The 14,565-nt window shown below is 38.7% G+C and overlaps 1 protein-coding gene across 4 annotated transcripts in view; it reads left to right on the top strand.

Moving 5' to 3' along the window:
• The window catches only part of stard13b (StAR related lipid transfer domain containing 13b), a 98,843-nt gene that overhangs the window by 83,388 nt on the left and 890 nt on the right, over positions 1 to 14,565 (top strand). For all 4 annotated transcript variants that reach the window (XM_088079135.1, XM_088079136.1, XM_042486610.2 and 1 more), the window contains 12 exons: positions 1,435 to 1,506; positions 2,653 to 2,734; positions 6,910 to 6,973; positions 8,013 to 9,358; positions 9,474 to 9,644; positions 10,627 to 10,786; positions 11,021 to 11,219; positions 12,168 to 12,381; positions 12,823 to 12,937; positions 13,056 to 13,277; positions 13,978 to 14,195; positions 14,299 to 14,475. In XM_088079135.1, the coding sequence (XP_087935261.1) occupies positions 1,435 to 1,506; positions 2,653 to 2,734; positions 6,910 to 6,973; positions 8,013 to 9,358; positions 9,474 to 9,644; positions 10,627 to 10,786; positions 11,021 to 11,219; positions 12,168 to 12,381; positions 12,823 to 12,937; positions 13,056 to 13,277; positions 13,978 to 14,195; positions 14,299 to 14,475 (3,040 nt within the window). The remainder of the gene's footprint in view (positions 1 to 1,434; positions 1,507 to 2,652; positions 2,735 to 6,909; positions 6,974 to 8,012; positions 9,359 to 9,473; positions 9,645 to 10,626; positions 10,787 to 11,020; positions 11,220 to 12,167; positions 12,382 to 12,822; positions 12,938 to 13,055; positions 13,278 to 13,977; positions 14,196 to 14,298; positions 14,476 to 14,565) is intronic.

Here is a 14,565-nt window from a genome sequence, read left to right on the forward strand (position 1 = left end):
TGCTTAATCGTATTAAGTTTGAGTTCTGCTTTTATTACAATTAACTGAAGGACAGCTGTCTTCAAATGTATTTAAAGAGTACATTTAATTTGACATCACTATTGTGATAATTCAGGATAATTCAGGGTCAAATATGTTTGTTCTTTAGTAACATAACATAACATAATTATGTATTTTCTTTCTTAATGTCAAACTGAACTGAACTGTGTACTTGGCACCGGTGTGTCAGACAGCATGTCTCACTGAGGTGATAAATGGCACCCGACTCTTATTAGCATTAATGGAAAGGTGCCAACGGTCTGTTTCCTCTGCTTGTCATCAGCGACTGTGAGGCTTGCAGTAACTCTGTAGGTCAGCAGGACCACTAGTGATCCTGACTGCTAAAGCTTTTATTTGATTATCAGAAAGTCGATGTGATAGTTTAACAAGACTTTTTTGAGGAGTCACAGAAAGCCCTGAAAAAGATCATTTTGACCTGATCTTTAGTTTTGTATCATTCCTTTATTTTCTTGTTATCTTAAATGTGTTACTTCTCTTTAAATATGTGTTTTATGCCTGATAGTATCTCTGGCTCTATGCAGTGTATGTTGGTGCTGTCTTTTCATATTTTTTAGCTTCTTTAAAAGTCTTTAAAAGTTTGTTGTTATATCATACATGTTGCCCTAAACATCTAGTGTGTAAGATTTAGGGGGGATATATTTGATATATCAGAGCAAAAAATTAGCACGTATTAGCAGGTACTGAGCTCACAGTCCGTCTGCCACAAGCCAAACCGCATTGGAGATACACTGATTTTTTACTATGAAACCACTTTATTCAATGTTTTTGCTGGTTTTAGTCGCCTGAAGATACCTTTGCAGATCATTTGTCACTCAGTACAAACCTCTTAAACTATGAACACTGAAGGAATTTTAAGTGGGAGATGTTTCAGCTGGTTTTTAATCTGCAAGCCTCACTGCTGGATGCCACTAAATACCTCTGAATCTTTCACACCATTCCTTTAAAATGAGTCACTTCACTTGAAATTTGTTGATTATGCATGACAGTATATCTCATTTTATGTTGGTGCTGCCTTTTTGCCTATTTTAGCTTTTCAAAGTCTTCAGTTTGTTGTTACATCATGCATGTTGTCTTAAAACCAAAAAAACTGGGCATGGTTATATAAGGTCTGATGTAGTTTCATGTGAGTGAGCTGGGATACCTCCACCCAGACAGACTGACCAGCAGGGTCATCATCACATCCATGCTATCCCAAAATACATGAGGGAGTTTCAGTTAGAGAATCACTCAGGTCTGTCCAGCCCCACATCTGTGTTTTGTAGGATTCCAGGTGCAGGGGGTTTATTTTTACTGCTTTGGCCAGTGCTCCAGTGGTTCAAAATGAAAATGACTAAATGTGGTCCCTGTTTTATCGCACATTTTCTTGTGTTTCAGAAATCGAGGCAAAAGAGGCATGTGACTGGCTGCGGGCAGCAGGATTTCCCCAGTATGCTCAGCTCTTTGAAGGTAATAAAAGCGCTCTGTGAACTCCCACACACATTCATCATAAAGGGGGGAAATTTTGTTTGTTTAAAACATAGTGGTTAATGAAGCAGCACTGAATAAGGTCTGTCATAAACCACAGCCAGTATTTTGATTTCAGCATTTTTTTCTGATGTAAAATGAAATACTGTTACAGCTTAAATGTGCACTTTTTAAGATCAGTGAATAATTGTACACAGTGTGATCTGGTTTGTCATCCTTGTCCACAACACTATACACAAAACCATGTATTCATGGGCTGCGTAGTGAGCCTCATTTACACAACTGTCCTCAGGATGCCTCGGAGCGAGGGCTCCAGTCGGATCCCCAGACACCACAAAACAAGCAGAACATCAGCTGCTTTTTAAGTCTAATCTTTTCGGAGCTACGGTTACTACATAAACATGTCATCTGTGCTTAAAGACTGAAGTCATGGGAAGAACTGGATTTTATCTGAGCTTAAAGAAGCTCTGCTCCCTCAGATCTTTGTGTCAAGGCCAGGCTTTTCATGTGCTTTGCTGAAATGTATTTGTTTGCTGACAGTTTTTACATAGTTGTACCAGAGCTCGAGCAACATGTGCTGATAAAGGCTGTTGGAGAGCAAAGCAGATAAGGTGAGCATCACTTCAGATGCTTGGGATCGTTTATTAAAAATGACGTTAATGATGCAATCTGCTATTTGGACGTGATTTTGTTTCAAAATCTACAGTATATCTGAATGTCTGCCTCTTTAAAGAACAGGCCGAGCCTTGTTGAGCGTTCGCTGCTGCTTCTGCTTTTCATAAAAAGTTAACAACTTCACATGAATGCAGTGGAATGTTAGATTCAGAGGCTCTGGATTCAGTCTCTTAAGTTATGTAAGAGGAGGCCCATACCCAGAGAAAGACGTAATGGCTGCACAAGCCTGAGCGCTGTTATTTGGGCAAATTCTGCCTGTTCTCATTAGCATCACATACAAAAGTCTGATGGTCTCCCAGCCTTCAATGTACTTCTGGAAAGAATGTTGTTTCCAGATCTTTCTTTCCATTTATTCCATCTATGAACATTGTCTATTGAAGCACTAAAGCAATTAAATATCAAATCTAATTTTAATGCTGCTACTTTCTCTAATTTTAATTTTTCTTTCTTTAGATTCACAGTTTCCCATTGACATTTCTCCTGTGAAAAGAGATCATGACTTTCTGGACAAAGACCTGGTGGAACCTCTCTGCAGGTAAACTGACGCATGATTGACACTGAAAAGACCGTGGCTCATCCGTGAGTCAACTGACTCAATGCTACATGTAGTTTCCTTGCCCCAAGGAAATGACATTATGTGAGAATCAGCATATTAAATTTAAAGTAAAATCACATCTCAGATCTCATAATGTTAAAAGCTTTACTTTACGTAATTTTTATTTACTTATCTTGGCTATTAAAAGAATACTTCACTCAAAAAAAATAAGCATTCCTAAACCAATAAGTCATGCCTTGTTACCTTCAATCTGTGAAAAAAAGGTTTTTCTTTCATTCCTCCACAGAAAAAGTCAAATATATTGATTAATTGAGGACCACATGTAACAACAGCAAAACTGTATCGAAACATCTGTTAACAAACTCTCCCACAACTCATGCAGTATAAACATACATTTTTATATATACATTTTTGTTAAAACCTTACTATTTAAAATGTTTCTAAAAATTAAGTTAGCCTGTGCCCTAGCCAGACTCCCAAAGAAGATTTTTTTTTTTTTTTTTTCGTGAAAATGCTGTTTTCCATGGAGGCATGCAAGAAAAGTTTTCTTCACAAATTCAAGGTAGCACTGAATGACTAATTGGTTTACAAGTGGTAATTTTGTGGATTAAGTACTTATTTAAGAATCTTAGAAAAGGGGGTTTTCTGCACATTGCTGATACATTTATTCAATTAATTAAATAAGTACATCACTACATATAGACCTTCACCGGCCCTTATCTGTCAGGAATAAATGTTAGACTGACATACTGATCTCATAGACCCTTATTAACTGTGACTGCAAAAGCTGTGGCAGGTAGTATCAGAGTTAGTATAGTTCTGTATTTTTCATTAGTATATTTGGTTTTGCCGCACTGTGTTTTCAATTCAGTTTAGTTTCAGTCAGTTTCCAGGATGAGTTTGCTTGTTTTAGTTTAAAGTTTAGTTTTAGTTTAGATATGTTTAGTTTTAGTATAGTTATTATTAGTTTCAGTATCAGTTTTAGTTTTTTTTAATTATGATATAGAGGGTATTTGTAAGGGGCACAATTTAAGACATATAGAACAGGTATCACAACACAAACACAACACTTAGTGATGGCATTTGACTCTCAGTCTCTATAAACATGTGCACCAATGCCTCCACATTCTTGTTGTTCTGACAAATTTTACCCAATTGACAAAAAAACCCAACAATTATAGCATTTCCTGCGTATTTTAAAAGTTTTGTAAGTACACAATATTGTTTAAGTTTTTTTTTTTTCAATTTTTATTTTTATTTTAGTTAACTAAAATGTTCTCGTCACATATAGTTTAGTTTTTAGTATTAGTAAAATATAATAAGAATATTCTCTTCAAGATTTTGAGCTTCTCTCTGACAGGAGAACAATTAAATATAAGTTTTACTCCATTTTGCCAGACAGTAATAAGAATATAAAAGTGCATGTAGCCAGCAACTGGTGGCTCCACATCACTCCCTTGTATGGCAGGACGACTCATGTACTTTTTCAAGCCCAGATGAAAACAGCTCCTTATTTACCACAGTAACCATGACAACCATCCTGAGAGAGAAGCAGGAGGAGCATGTGGGTTGCCTCGCACAGCTCAATATACTGTGACTCTAAACAACCCTAAAGCAACTCATCTAAATTCCAAACTAGCCACGGGATAAACGGAAGACAATTGGAAACAGTTCCACCTCCAATGTGATTTTGCCCATGACTTCCCAGCATTTCTATGGTAACATAAGGATGGCTTTGTTGTCTGTTACGTCATCGCAGTGTAGTGTGCGAAAACTAAATGCCACCCTGCATACACTGGGTGTCTTTGAAGTGAAACTGATAGATATTTCATGTATGTGAGTGCTCTCTCTGATCCCGGGCTAAGCTTCCTCCTTTTTTAGCAGCCACATTCAAAGCTCTTTAGGCCTGTGGAATAAAAGGCCCCCAACTTAGAAATCCTCTCTTCAGTCAGATCCCACTATCTACAGTAACAATCATGAGAACTTTGTGTTTGGCTAACCATAGCACTGGGGGATAGTTACAGCCTCTATCTGAGGATATTTACTATCACAGAACAATACTGTCAGTCATAAAAAAAAGACTTAGCTGTTAAAGCTTGTGATTATCATGCCACAAATAAGTTTCTGTTGGTTTAAATCCAAGGCACAGTGAGCTGGAGTGTATTTTGTCATGCCGTCATCTTTTCCCTCATGCTATTGTTAGTTGGTGTACAGTTTTAGTTCTGTTACTTTATATATCCCAGTTTGCAAAACCTCTAACCACTAAGTACATGCTCCAGGGCGTAGACTGTATGTTGTATTCCAAATATTGAAAATATTTCATTGCCTGGGATTTTTTGAAAACTGAGTTCATGAGATTTGCATTGGTGTTTCAAAGGCAAAGCTTTCATCTTGTTCACTCTGCAAAATTCAGAGAGAAATTATTAGCATGCCAAATGCAAAATGGCATCAAAGACTGTTGCATGTATCGAATAAGATATACAGATGACTATATTTAGGATTACCATGGTTATGAAATTCCTGGAAGAGTTTTAAAGGATAAAAACTTTTCCTGGCCTGGAAATAGTTTGGAGTTAAGAGAATGTTTTGGAAAAGTTTTTAATATACTTGTTTTTGGCTATTCTATAAAATATGTTTATAAAAATTCCAAAACATGTTCTAATGTGACACGAAGTACATTCCTGGTATTACTTATTTGAAATCTAGTGCTTGTTGCGCCTGTTAAAACGGTGAAATATATGGAGGGCTTTTAGAGCAACTGACATTTTACAACCAACCTAACGCCTAAAAATATAGCGTTAACACAACCAAACTCTACATGTTACCACACATTTTAACGCAGTTTTAATAGGTTGTTTGTAAGACGTTAGTTGCTCTAATAGTCTTTAAATATCAGTAGTATCATATGATATACACTGACCAGACTGGCATCTAGTCGTAGCATCATTGCCAAGGCCGTGCACCCTTTGGGTCACTGATTCACTTGGATGAGAAGGACTGATGGGATATACCATTTAATAAAGTCATAAAAAGTCTTAAATCCTACTTACCTCAAAACTTGGAAACCTGGAGTGGCATCACTGTCCTTGCTGCTTTCAGACTCACAAGTATTTAAACCTTTGAACCCTGAGCAAGCTGGTGCAATTAATCTTGAAAACATGAGAAAAAGGTAAACTTGGTAAGAAATGTTACACCGAGTTCAAGAAATTTCTTTTTAAAAAGCTAAGGAAAATGTCTAGGGGGCAAAAAAAGAAAAAAGATAGGGAAAAACTATATTATTAAGTATAGTAGTTACATATCTAAAATTATTTTACAGAATTATTACAATTTTTAAGCACTTTTTTTCAGCTAATTTCTTTGTTGTTGTTTTTTTACTTTCTTTTCTTTTTGTGATTATTTATTCATTTATTTTGGTACTAATTTTAAACTAATTTTCTTACTAACTTCTTCCTAATTTTTGGGTCATTTCTTCATTTGTTGCTTATTGCCTTCTTCCATAGCCAATTTGCTCAGGTTTCAAAGGGTTAAGCTGTAAGGACACTGTGTTTAGGTATCACGAACACTCAGGTTCAGGCAAAATCGACAAACAATTATTAGATATGTTAACAAAAGGGGCGTGATTTTCACATTTTGTGAAGTACAGGTATTTCCCAGTCTGGTTTATTGGCATATCCAACTGGTTGGCGGCGGGAATGTCTAACAAGTGAGTAAAGTTAGCAAGTGCCAGCAGTTTTCTTATACACAAAGGCCTGGGAAATGCCTGTGCAATATTGGCCTGCCTATTTCAAAAGACTTAAATTAGGCAAGGAGCAGAAGTCTGGCTAATCCTTTGGTTTATCCTGAATTCACCTCTCTAAGAACTAATGCACACCACGTCTCAAGCCACTATCACTTAGATCCAGAGCTAAGAGACAGACAGCAGACCCTTCAGCAATTACCGGTGTTCATTAGCTTTAGGATATTGTTGAATGGACAAACTGAATTTCCCTCTGGGTCTGGTTGTATGCCCAAAGAGGACACTGATTTGGTTAACACCTAAATAGAAAACAGAATGGGGTTTACCTCTGAAGTGGTCATTAGGAACCTACTCTGGTGGGGTTTTTTTTTCTTGTTTATTCAGAGCAGTTTTTATCCTTTGGTCATTTTTCTTTCAGGAGACTCAACACCTTGAACAAGTGTGCCTCTATGAAACTTGACGTGAACCTTCCGAAGAAGAAAGTAAGTGTCAACTTTATACTAAGAGCTTTGCCTCTGCAGTCTTTAAGTTTCAACATGGATTATAGTGTGAAAAGTGCAGCATTATGACAAGGGCAACACAATGCTTTTCTCTCCAGACTTTTAAAAGTATATATTTTTTAAACACTGATGATTCAGTAGGTTGAAAGATTTACCTTTAAGCCAAGAATTTAAGCTTATGTGAGTGTCATGATTTCTCTCTGTGCAAAATGATATATTTTTTTTAATATATCACTTTGCAGGTACCTCTGAAGGTTTTTTTTTTTTTTTACGCTTTCTACCCTTCAGAAAGCTTTAACCCTTGACTCAGATATCCTAGTTATTGTTTGAACTCTGTGAAATAGAAAATGTCAAATGTCAAATATAAGAAATGGTATTTTCTTACAAAGATTGCCTTAAGCTATGCATATGCTTCCTGCACGAGCACAAATATCATCTGGTTTCTTCCCTTTAACCTAGATTCTATGATATTTGAGACTGTATTGTTGTATTCATGCCTATTGAGATGCTTTTTATCTGTCCCCACTTTGGAATGTAGCCTGCTGGCTTATATTAGTATTTTTCCCTGCCTTGGTCTATTTATGGAGAAGTCTTACAGTCAAGGGAATTATTTGTCTGTTGTTATATCACTGTCTGCTGATTGTGTAATGTTATTAATTCTGAGCAGACTCATCCTCTCGCTATTTCCTGTGTTTCCATTCTAACTCTTCTTTGTGGTATAGATATTTGTGATGCTCTATAATAAGCCAGCTGATGTTGTGAATTTTTTTCCACTTCCACCACAAGAAGGAAAAATGTACAAATTATTTTGTTCTGGAAAAAAAAACAAACTATTTGCCACAGCTGTAAATAAATGCATTATCTTTTAAATTGTATTGAATTTATTGTTATTTAAGTTGGTAGTTTAGGAAACCTTTCTTGGAAGACCTAAATAGATACATTCATTACTACAAAGACAATTAAGAATAATTGAATCGTGTAGGCTGGGGTAATTTTTGTAATATGATCTGTTTTCCCCCAGAGTGAAGACTCTGATGAAGAAGACCTGTTTGCTATCAGTGACAAATGGACCTTTGAGTGGAGCAGCCGGCGTTGGTCCAGGTTACGAGACATCGACTGTCTCCTGCACGGCGAGGGTCAGCCCTCCAGGGACAGCGTGCCTCTGAGAACCACCACCAGCAGCGAGAGTGTTCTGACGGACCTCAGCGAACCGGAGATTTCGTCTTTGCACAGTGAGAGCAGCGGGGGCAGCGGCCAAAGGGGCCTCAGCACAGAGGACTCTGACTGCTCCAACCGCACCGGCTCTGATTCTGCAGCAATGCCAGATTCTACTTCTCTCACAATGCCTCACATCCCCAAAGAAATCACTCACTACGGCTCGCTACCTGATAAACACGGCAAGACAAGCCGCATCCGTGCCAAAGACTTTCTAAAGCGCATGGAAACATTGCGCTCCCGAGGAACTCTGGGAAGGGGTCGTAAGTCGTTGGTCATCAGCGCTCCAGTGCTGCAGCAGGAGGCCCAGGTACTGAAGACGCTGCAGTGCATCGAGATCATAAATGGAGATGGCGGGGCTCCAGAAATACCATCCAACAAAATTCTGCCATCCCAGTCTGGTAGTGAGGGAAGCAGCCATTCTAGTGGCAGCGCTGTCAGCACACCCAGCCTGAAGGAGCGCAAGCCTCACCGGGCCGACCACAAGCGCAGCGGCATGTATTTAGAAGACATGGACATCTTCTCAGGCACCCAAGTGAACAAAGTTGCAGAGGAAAACCGCAGGAATGAGTTCTGCTCCTATGAAGACCTGGTGGTACACATTCCCAAAGACCATAAGCCAGGAACCTTCCCCAAAGCACTGTCCATCGAGAGCCTGTCCCCAACCAATGGGGCCTCTATCAACTGGCACACAGGCAGCATGCACCTGGACCCAACGCTGATTTCATGCAGGAATGAATCTAGACCAGTCACCCAGTGCTGCACCAGAGGGAGCCGCATCAGCGTGTACGATAATGTTCCTGGCTCACATCTGTACGCCAGCACGGGAGACCTGATAGACCTGGAGAAAGAGGACCTGTTCCCTCACCTGGATGATATCTTGCTGCATGTCAATGGTCTACAGCAGATAGTGGACCACTGGTCGAAGAATGTGTTGCCTGTCGGAGAAGGGCTGGCGCAGGTGGACGGCAAGAGGGAACGTACAGTAGGTCTTCAGTCATCAAGTCAGATCACATTGAACTTTGAGGGAAATTCTGTCACAGAAAGCCAAATCACAGACACAGACAAAGTATCACTTGCTGAGACAGAATCTACGCTCCTCAGGGAAAGGAGGGACTCAGGAGTTGGTGCTTCTCTCACAAGACCTAATCGGTAAGACTTTCCGAACAGTATTGAAATATTTGAAATTACACAGTTTTATGTTTTCTATTAACAGAAAGATCAATACATTTCTTTTTCTTTGGTGTTTCATCTTTTATGGTGTTAGGTTACGATGGCCCAGCTTTCAAATGTCTAATCGCCTGAGTCACTCAGTGGCATCGCTGCAGATCACCAACCAGTCAGCAGGCCAGCTCAGTTTGTTGCAGAAGTTTTCTCTGCTGCGACTTACTGCTATCATGGAGAAGTACTCCATGTCCAACAAACATGGCTGGACTTGGTAAGTCTAAGTCAACCACCAAAATTCATTTTTGATGTGTTTCATGATTAAGTTAATCTTTTCTGCTTTAGCAAGGTGACATTTTATTTTTTTGAACTGATATAATATGCAGTTGTTTTTGCTAGTATTTATATTAGTACAGTTAATCTGTGTGTTTGTCCAGCATGGTATGATGCATGGCCTTTATGAATTACAGTCACCAGATCCCCTTTTAGCTTACAGGCTTTACATACGTCCAGGCTTTACATACTATTTCATGTTAAAGGTCCAGTGTGTAAGATTTAGGGGACTTTAGGTTAGAATCTCAAATAACAACCAGCTGAAATTATTGCCAGTTAGAGTTCCTTCACTGTTGATTATTAAGGAGGTTTTTAGCAGAGCCAAATTATTTGCAGAGGTCTTTTTCTCCCCAAAACAAATGGACTAGGTGATTTAAACCAGTAAAAACACTGAATAAAACAATTAAAAGTAAAAAAATCAGTGACCTATTTTCTATGATAACTCAAGATTGAGGCGTCCAGGAGGTTGCTCCCTCTCTCCCTCTCCAGGACAAACAAACCAGGTGATTTAAACTCGTGAATACACTGAAAAAAAGCAGTTTCATGTTAAAAATCAATGATTTAACAACACTGTTGCTATACTAGCAAAGAGCCTGCTAACAAGGGTTGCCAACGCAAAAACTTTAATAGCCCTATCTAGAGTCAGTGTTTGGTTTGTCCAATTAGGGCTACTGTAGAAACATGGTCCTATGTAGATATAAATGGCTCATGCAAGGTAACAAAAAAGGACAATTTTTGTATTCCCAGCTGATAATACACTAAAGAAAAATACCTCCATTTCTGCTAATATATCTTCTTAAATCTTACACACTGGACCTTTGAGTAAATGTGAGTATATACTTTACATTTTATTTTGTATTACTCCAAGACAGTGTCTTATTTAGCCTGGAGAGCAAGGTGTCAAAGATTTTGTGTTGTCCCAGGTCCGTGCCAAAGTTCATGAAGAGAATGAAGGTACCAGACTATAAGGATAAGAACGTGTTCGGAGTTCCTCTCATTGTGCACGTGCAGCGCTCTGGACAGCCGTTGCCCCTCGGCCTGCAGCAGGCGCTACGGTACCTGAGGAGCCAGTGTCTTGACCAGGTCAGCCACAAAACTCACGCTCTCAGGTTGCATGTGACTTGCATTTTTACATTATGTAACAAATGGTTGGCTTTATTCAATGTGTATAATGTGGTGTAAGGTTTCCATGGACAATGGCTGACACAGGTTATTGGCACATACAAAAGAGGTGTAATAACAGTGAGCGGAAATGCAGTACAATGTGGTTACATATTGCTGCCAGCTGTCAAGTTAACACTAATGTTTGGCTTCCAGGTGGGTCTGTTTCGTAAATCAGGGGTGAAGTCTCGAATTCAAGCTCTCAGGCAGATGAATGAGAATTCTCCAGACAATGTGAACTATGAGGATCAGTCTGCTTATGATGTGGCCGACATGGTGAAGCAGTTCTTCAGGGATCTACCTGAGCCTCTGCTCACCAGCAAGCTGGGCGAGACTTTCCTCCATATCTACCAATGTAAGGACATACATCTCTCTTTGCTTCTTTTGCCTCACATTAGGTTTTAATGTTATTATTGCATTTGATTTTGTTTTTACCTTTTAAAGCCAAGGAAGAGCACATTTTGAGTCACTACATCTTAATGAAAAATGAGTTGAATTCAACTCAACCTGATTGAGCAATCTCTACCATTTAGTTAAGGTATGCTATTCACAAAAAAACCCACTAAATGTCTCTGTCTCTAGTCTGCCTCCTCAGTTCACCTCCTACAGGAAAACAGTAACAAAACAAAACAAAAAAAATCCCACCTGACACGATTTTCTAAGATATAAATGAAATATGATCATTCATTGTTTTTAAATGATACATGGAGTGTTACCCATTGTCAATATATATGTCTCTTTTATGGTGAGAGTAGTGATGCTAAGATAATGCATTTCTATTTTTGATTAAATAAAATTGGTGAATATTCACTGTTGACAATGACATAGTTTTAATGCTATATATTATGAATCTGATGATAGAAATTATATCAGTATGATTTTTTTAAACCATTTCAGAGATGTTTTCAAAGTTAATGTAAATATACATGATAAATAATACTAATACTGGTAATACTACTGATTCTATGGTCAGAAATAGAAACATGTTGACATATTACAAGCATTATAACTGTGAATGATTTGTTTTTTAGATTGTTTTCTTACTGTTTTACCATTGACATGTATGGGCATCCATATTTACAAAAAACATGGGGTATGTTAAAAAAAACAAACAAACAAAAACCCATTGATTTGAAGAAAATATTTAAATATTTTTCCTTTGCCTTTTTCTTGGAGAGGACTTTAAACATTTTTTGGTTTTTTTTGTAAAATTGCAAGTGAGCTAACATAGTGACAAATAACACCTCCTCTATTGCTGTCTGTAAAGCAGAAATAACAGAAATCAATTCTCTCAAATGTGCAGATGTGCCGAAGGACCAAAGGTTGCAAGCTGTCCAGGCAGCCATCATGTTGATGTCAGATGAAAACCGTGAGGTGCTGCAGACGCTGCTCTGTTTCCTCAGCGATGTCACTTCCTCTGTGGAGGAGAACCAGATGACACCCATGAACATTGCTGTGTGCCTGGCACCCTCCCTCTTTCATCTTAACATACTCAAGAAAGACAATCTCTCTCCAAGGTACTTTTTTCTTGTGTCTTGTAGTATAACAGTAAGCTTGGTGTCTGTGACAGCAACACTGCCCACCTCTCTGTGCCTAAAAAAACTAATGAACAAGACATGCATGCTTTCTATTAACTCATGCATGATTATCTTCACCTGTTACTCCATAAAGACAGACATAAAATTGGTTTGCTCAGCCCTCAAGGGTGCAGTAGATTACTCTCTGTCTGGATACTTCTAAAAGGACACGACACACTTTTTTTAAAGCTCAGTGTTTTATGAGATCATGCTGTGTACAAACAAAGCAAAGCTCTCTAATTTACCATGTTGAAATTGTTGCGAAAAGGATCAAAGAGGTTTCCTGCAGAGTGGAGGAAGGGTTTATATACTGCGTTCCATGGGGGCGTTGACCTGGGAACTCTGCCGGCCTAATACGTTTTTTCTCCCTATAATCCTCAGGGCCATGCAGAAGAAGTACGCCACTGGCAGACCAGACCAGAAGGATCTGAATGAAAACTTAGCAGCAACACAGGGTCTCGCTCATATGATCATAGAGTGCAACCATCTATTTGAGGTACGAGAACCTGTATTTGAGATGATGCAAGAATTTCAAGCCGGGATGCAATAAGCTCACACCTCCCTCAGTGTATATTCAATGTGAATCTTACCTCATGCTTTTATGTACCCATTAGATCCCTCATGAGATGGTTACTCAGTCGCGTAATTCGTACGTGGAGGCTGATTTGCATGCACCAACAATTGACGAGCTGTGCAAGCAGCTGGAGGACGGTGATGGAACGTACCAAACTCATATGGAGGGGAGACTTCAGAACCATCTCAAAGAAGCCCGGGAAAAGTCCAAATACTGGGTGTCCTGCAGCAGCTCTGATAACACAGAGCTCTACTATAAAAAGGTGGGTGTTCTTCCTTAGATTGTTATATTTTCAGATGTTATAGTACATCAAAATAATCCCAGTCGGAGTCAGAATCAGAAATACTTTATTGATCCCCAGGTGGAAACTGTGGTTAGTTAAAGTCGCTCTGATGCCAAGCATAGAGAATTCTAAAAAGTAAAAAAAAAATAGGTCCTAGCCCAAAGAATGCAAAAATATAATGCAGACATACAGTAATAATAAAAACAATGTTAACACTAGTTTGTAAATTATTTAAAAGTCTACATATGTATAGTGTGCTGAGTGTGCAAAAAATACAAATCTATGTGCCTTATGCTACATTTCAAAGTATAAAACTAGTATGTAGAGTTTCAAATATAAAATATGTGTATGATGCAACAGGATATACAATGTACACCACAATATATACGTAAGTATCAATAACAGTAAGAATATATGTAATTTATACAATATGTGTGACATATGTTACATGTACATTCAGTAGTTGGAAGAACATTGCACATTTAAATAACTGCACAGAGTATTGCTGTAGTTGAGTTATTGAACCATGCAGCAATGTCATTTATGAATTTTAAATTATGGACAACAAAAAATCCATTGTACAAAATCATTAAACATTATAACCAGCAATGCTTAATATCTCACACATGGATTTAGTTTTTAGATCCACAAGTTAACATGATGGTTTGTGTCTTTTCAGGTGGGAGATGGCAACCCTCTGAGGCGCTGGCGGGTGTCTGTTGAGGTGGAAGCACCGCCATCCGTCGTGTTGAACCGTGTGCTGCGAGAGCGCCACCTGTGGGATGTAGATCTCCTGCAGTGGAAAGTGTGTGAGACACTGGACAAGCAGACAGAGGTGTTTCAGTATGTCCTCAATCGCATGCCCCCTCATCCCAGCAGGGACTTTGTGGTACTCAGGTGCGTGGTAACACAGAGAACACTAAACTACATATTATTCTTTGTTTGTAAGTAGCTATGATTTTTTTAGGGTCCACACTAAATTTCTTTTTCTTATATAAAGGTCATGGAGGACAGATTTGCCAAAAGGTGCCTGCTCCCTGGTTTCTGTGTCTGTAGAGCATGAGGATTGTCCTTCTATTGGAGGGGTACGAGCTATAGTCCTGGAGTCCAACTACCTGCTAGAGCCCTGCGGCTCAGGAAAGTCCAGACTAACCCACATCTGCAGAGTGGATTTGAAGTAAGTCCCACAAGAATCATATTAAAATATTTCCTCATTAACCCTTTTAAGCGTGTTTTATTTTTTTAAATAATTGTGTACGCTTTATTA

Source organism: Plectropomus leopardus, chromosome 6 (genome assembly GCF_026936395.1).
Source record: "Plectropomus leopardus strain MGB_pleo_1.0 chromosome 6, ASM2693639v1, whole genome shotgun sequence".
NCBI lineage: Eukaryota > Metazoa > Chordata > Actinopteri > Perciformes > Serranidae > Plectropomus > Plectropomus leopardus.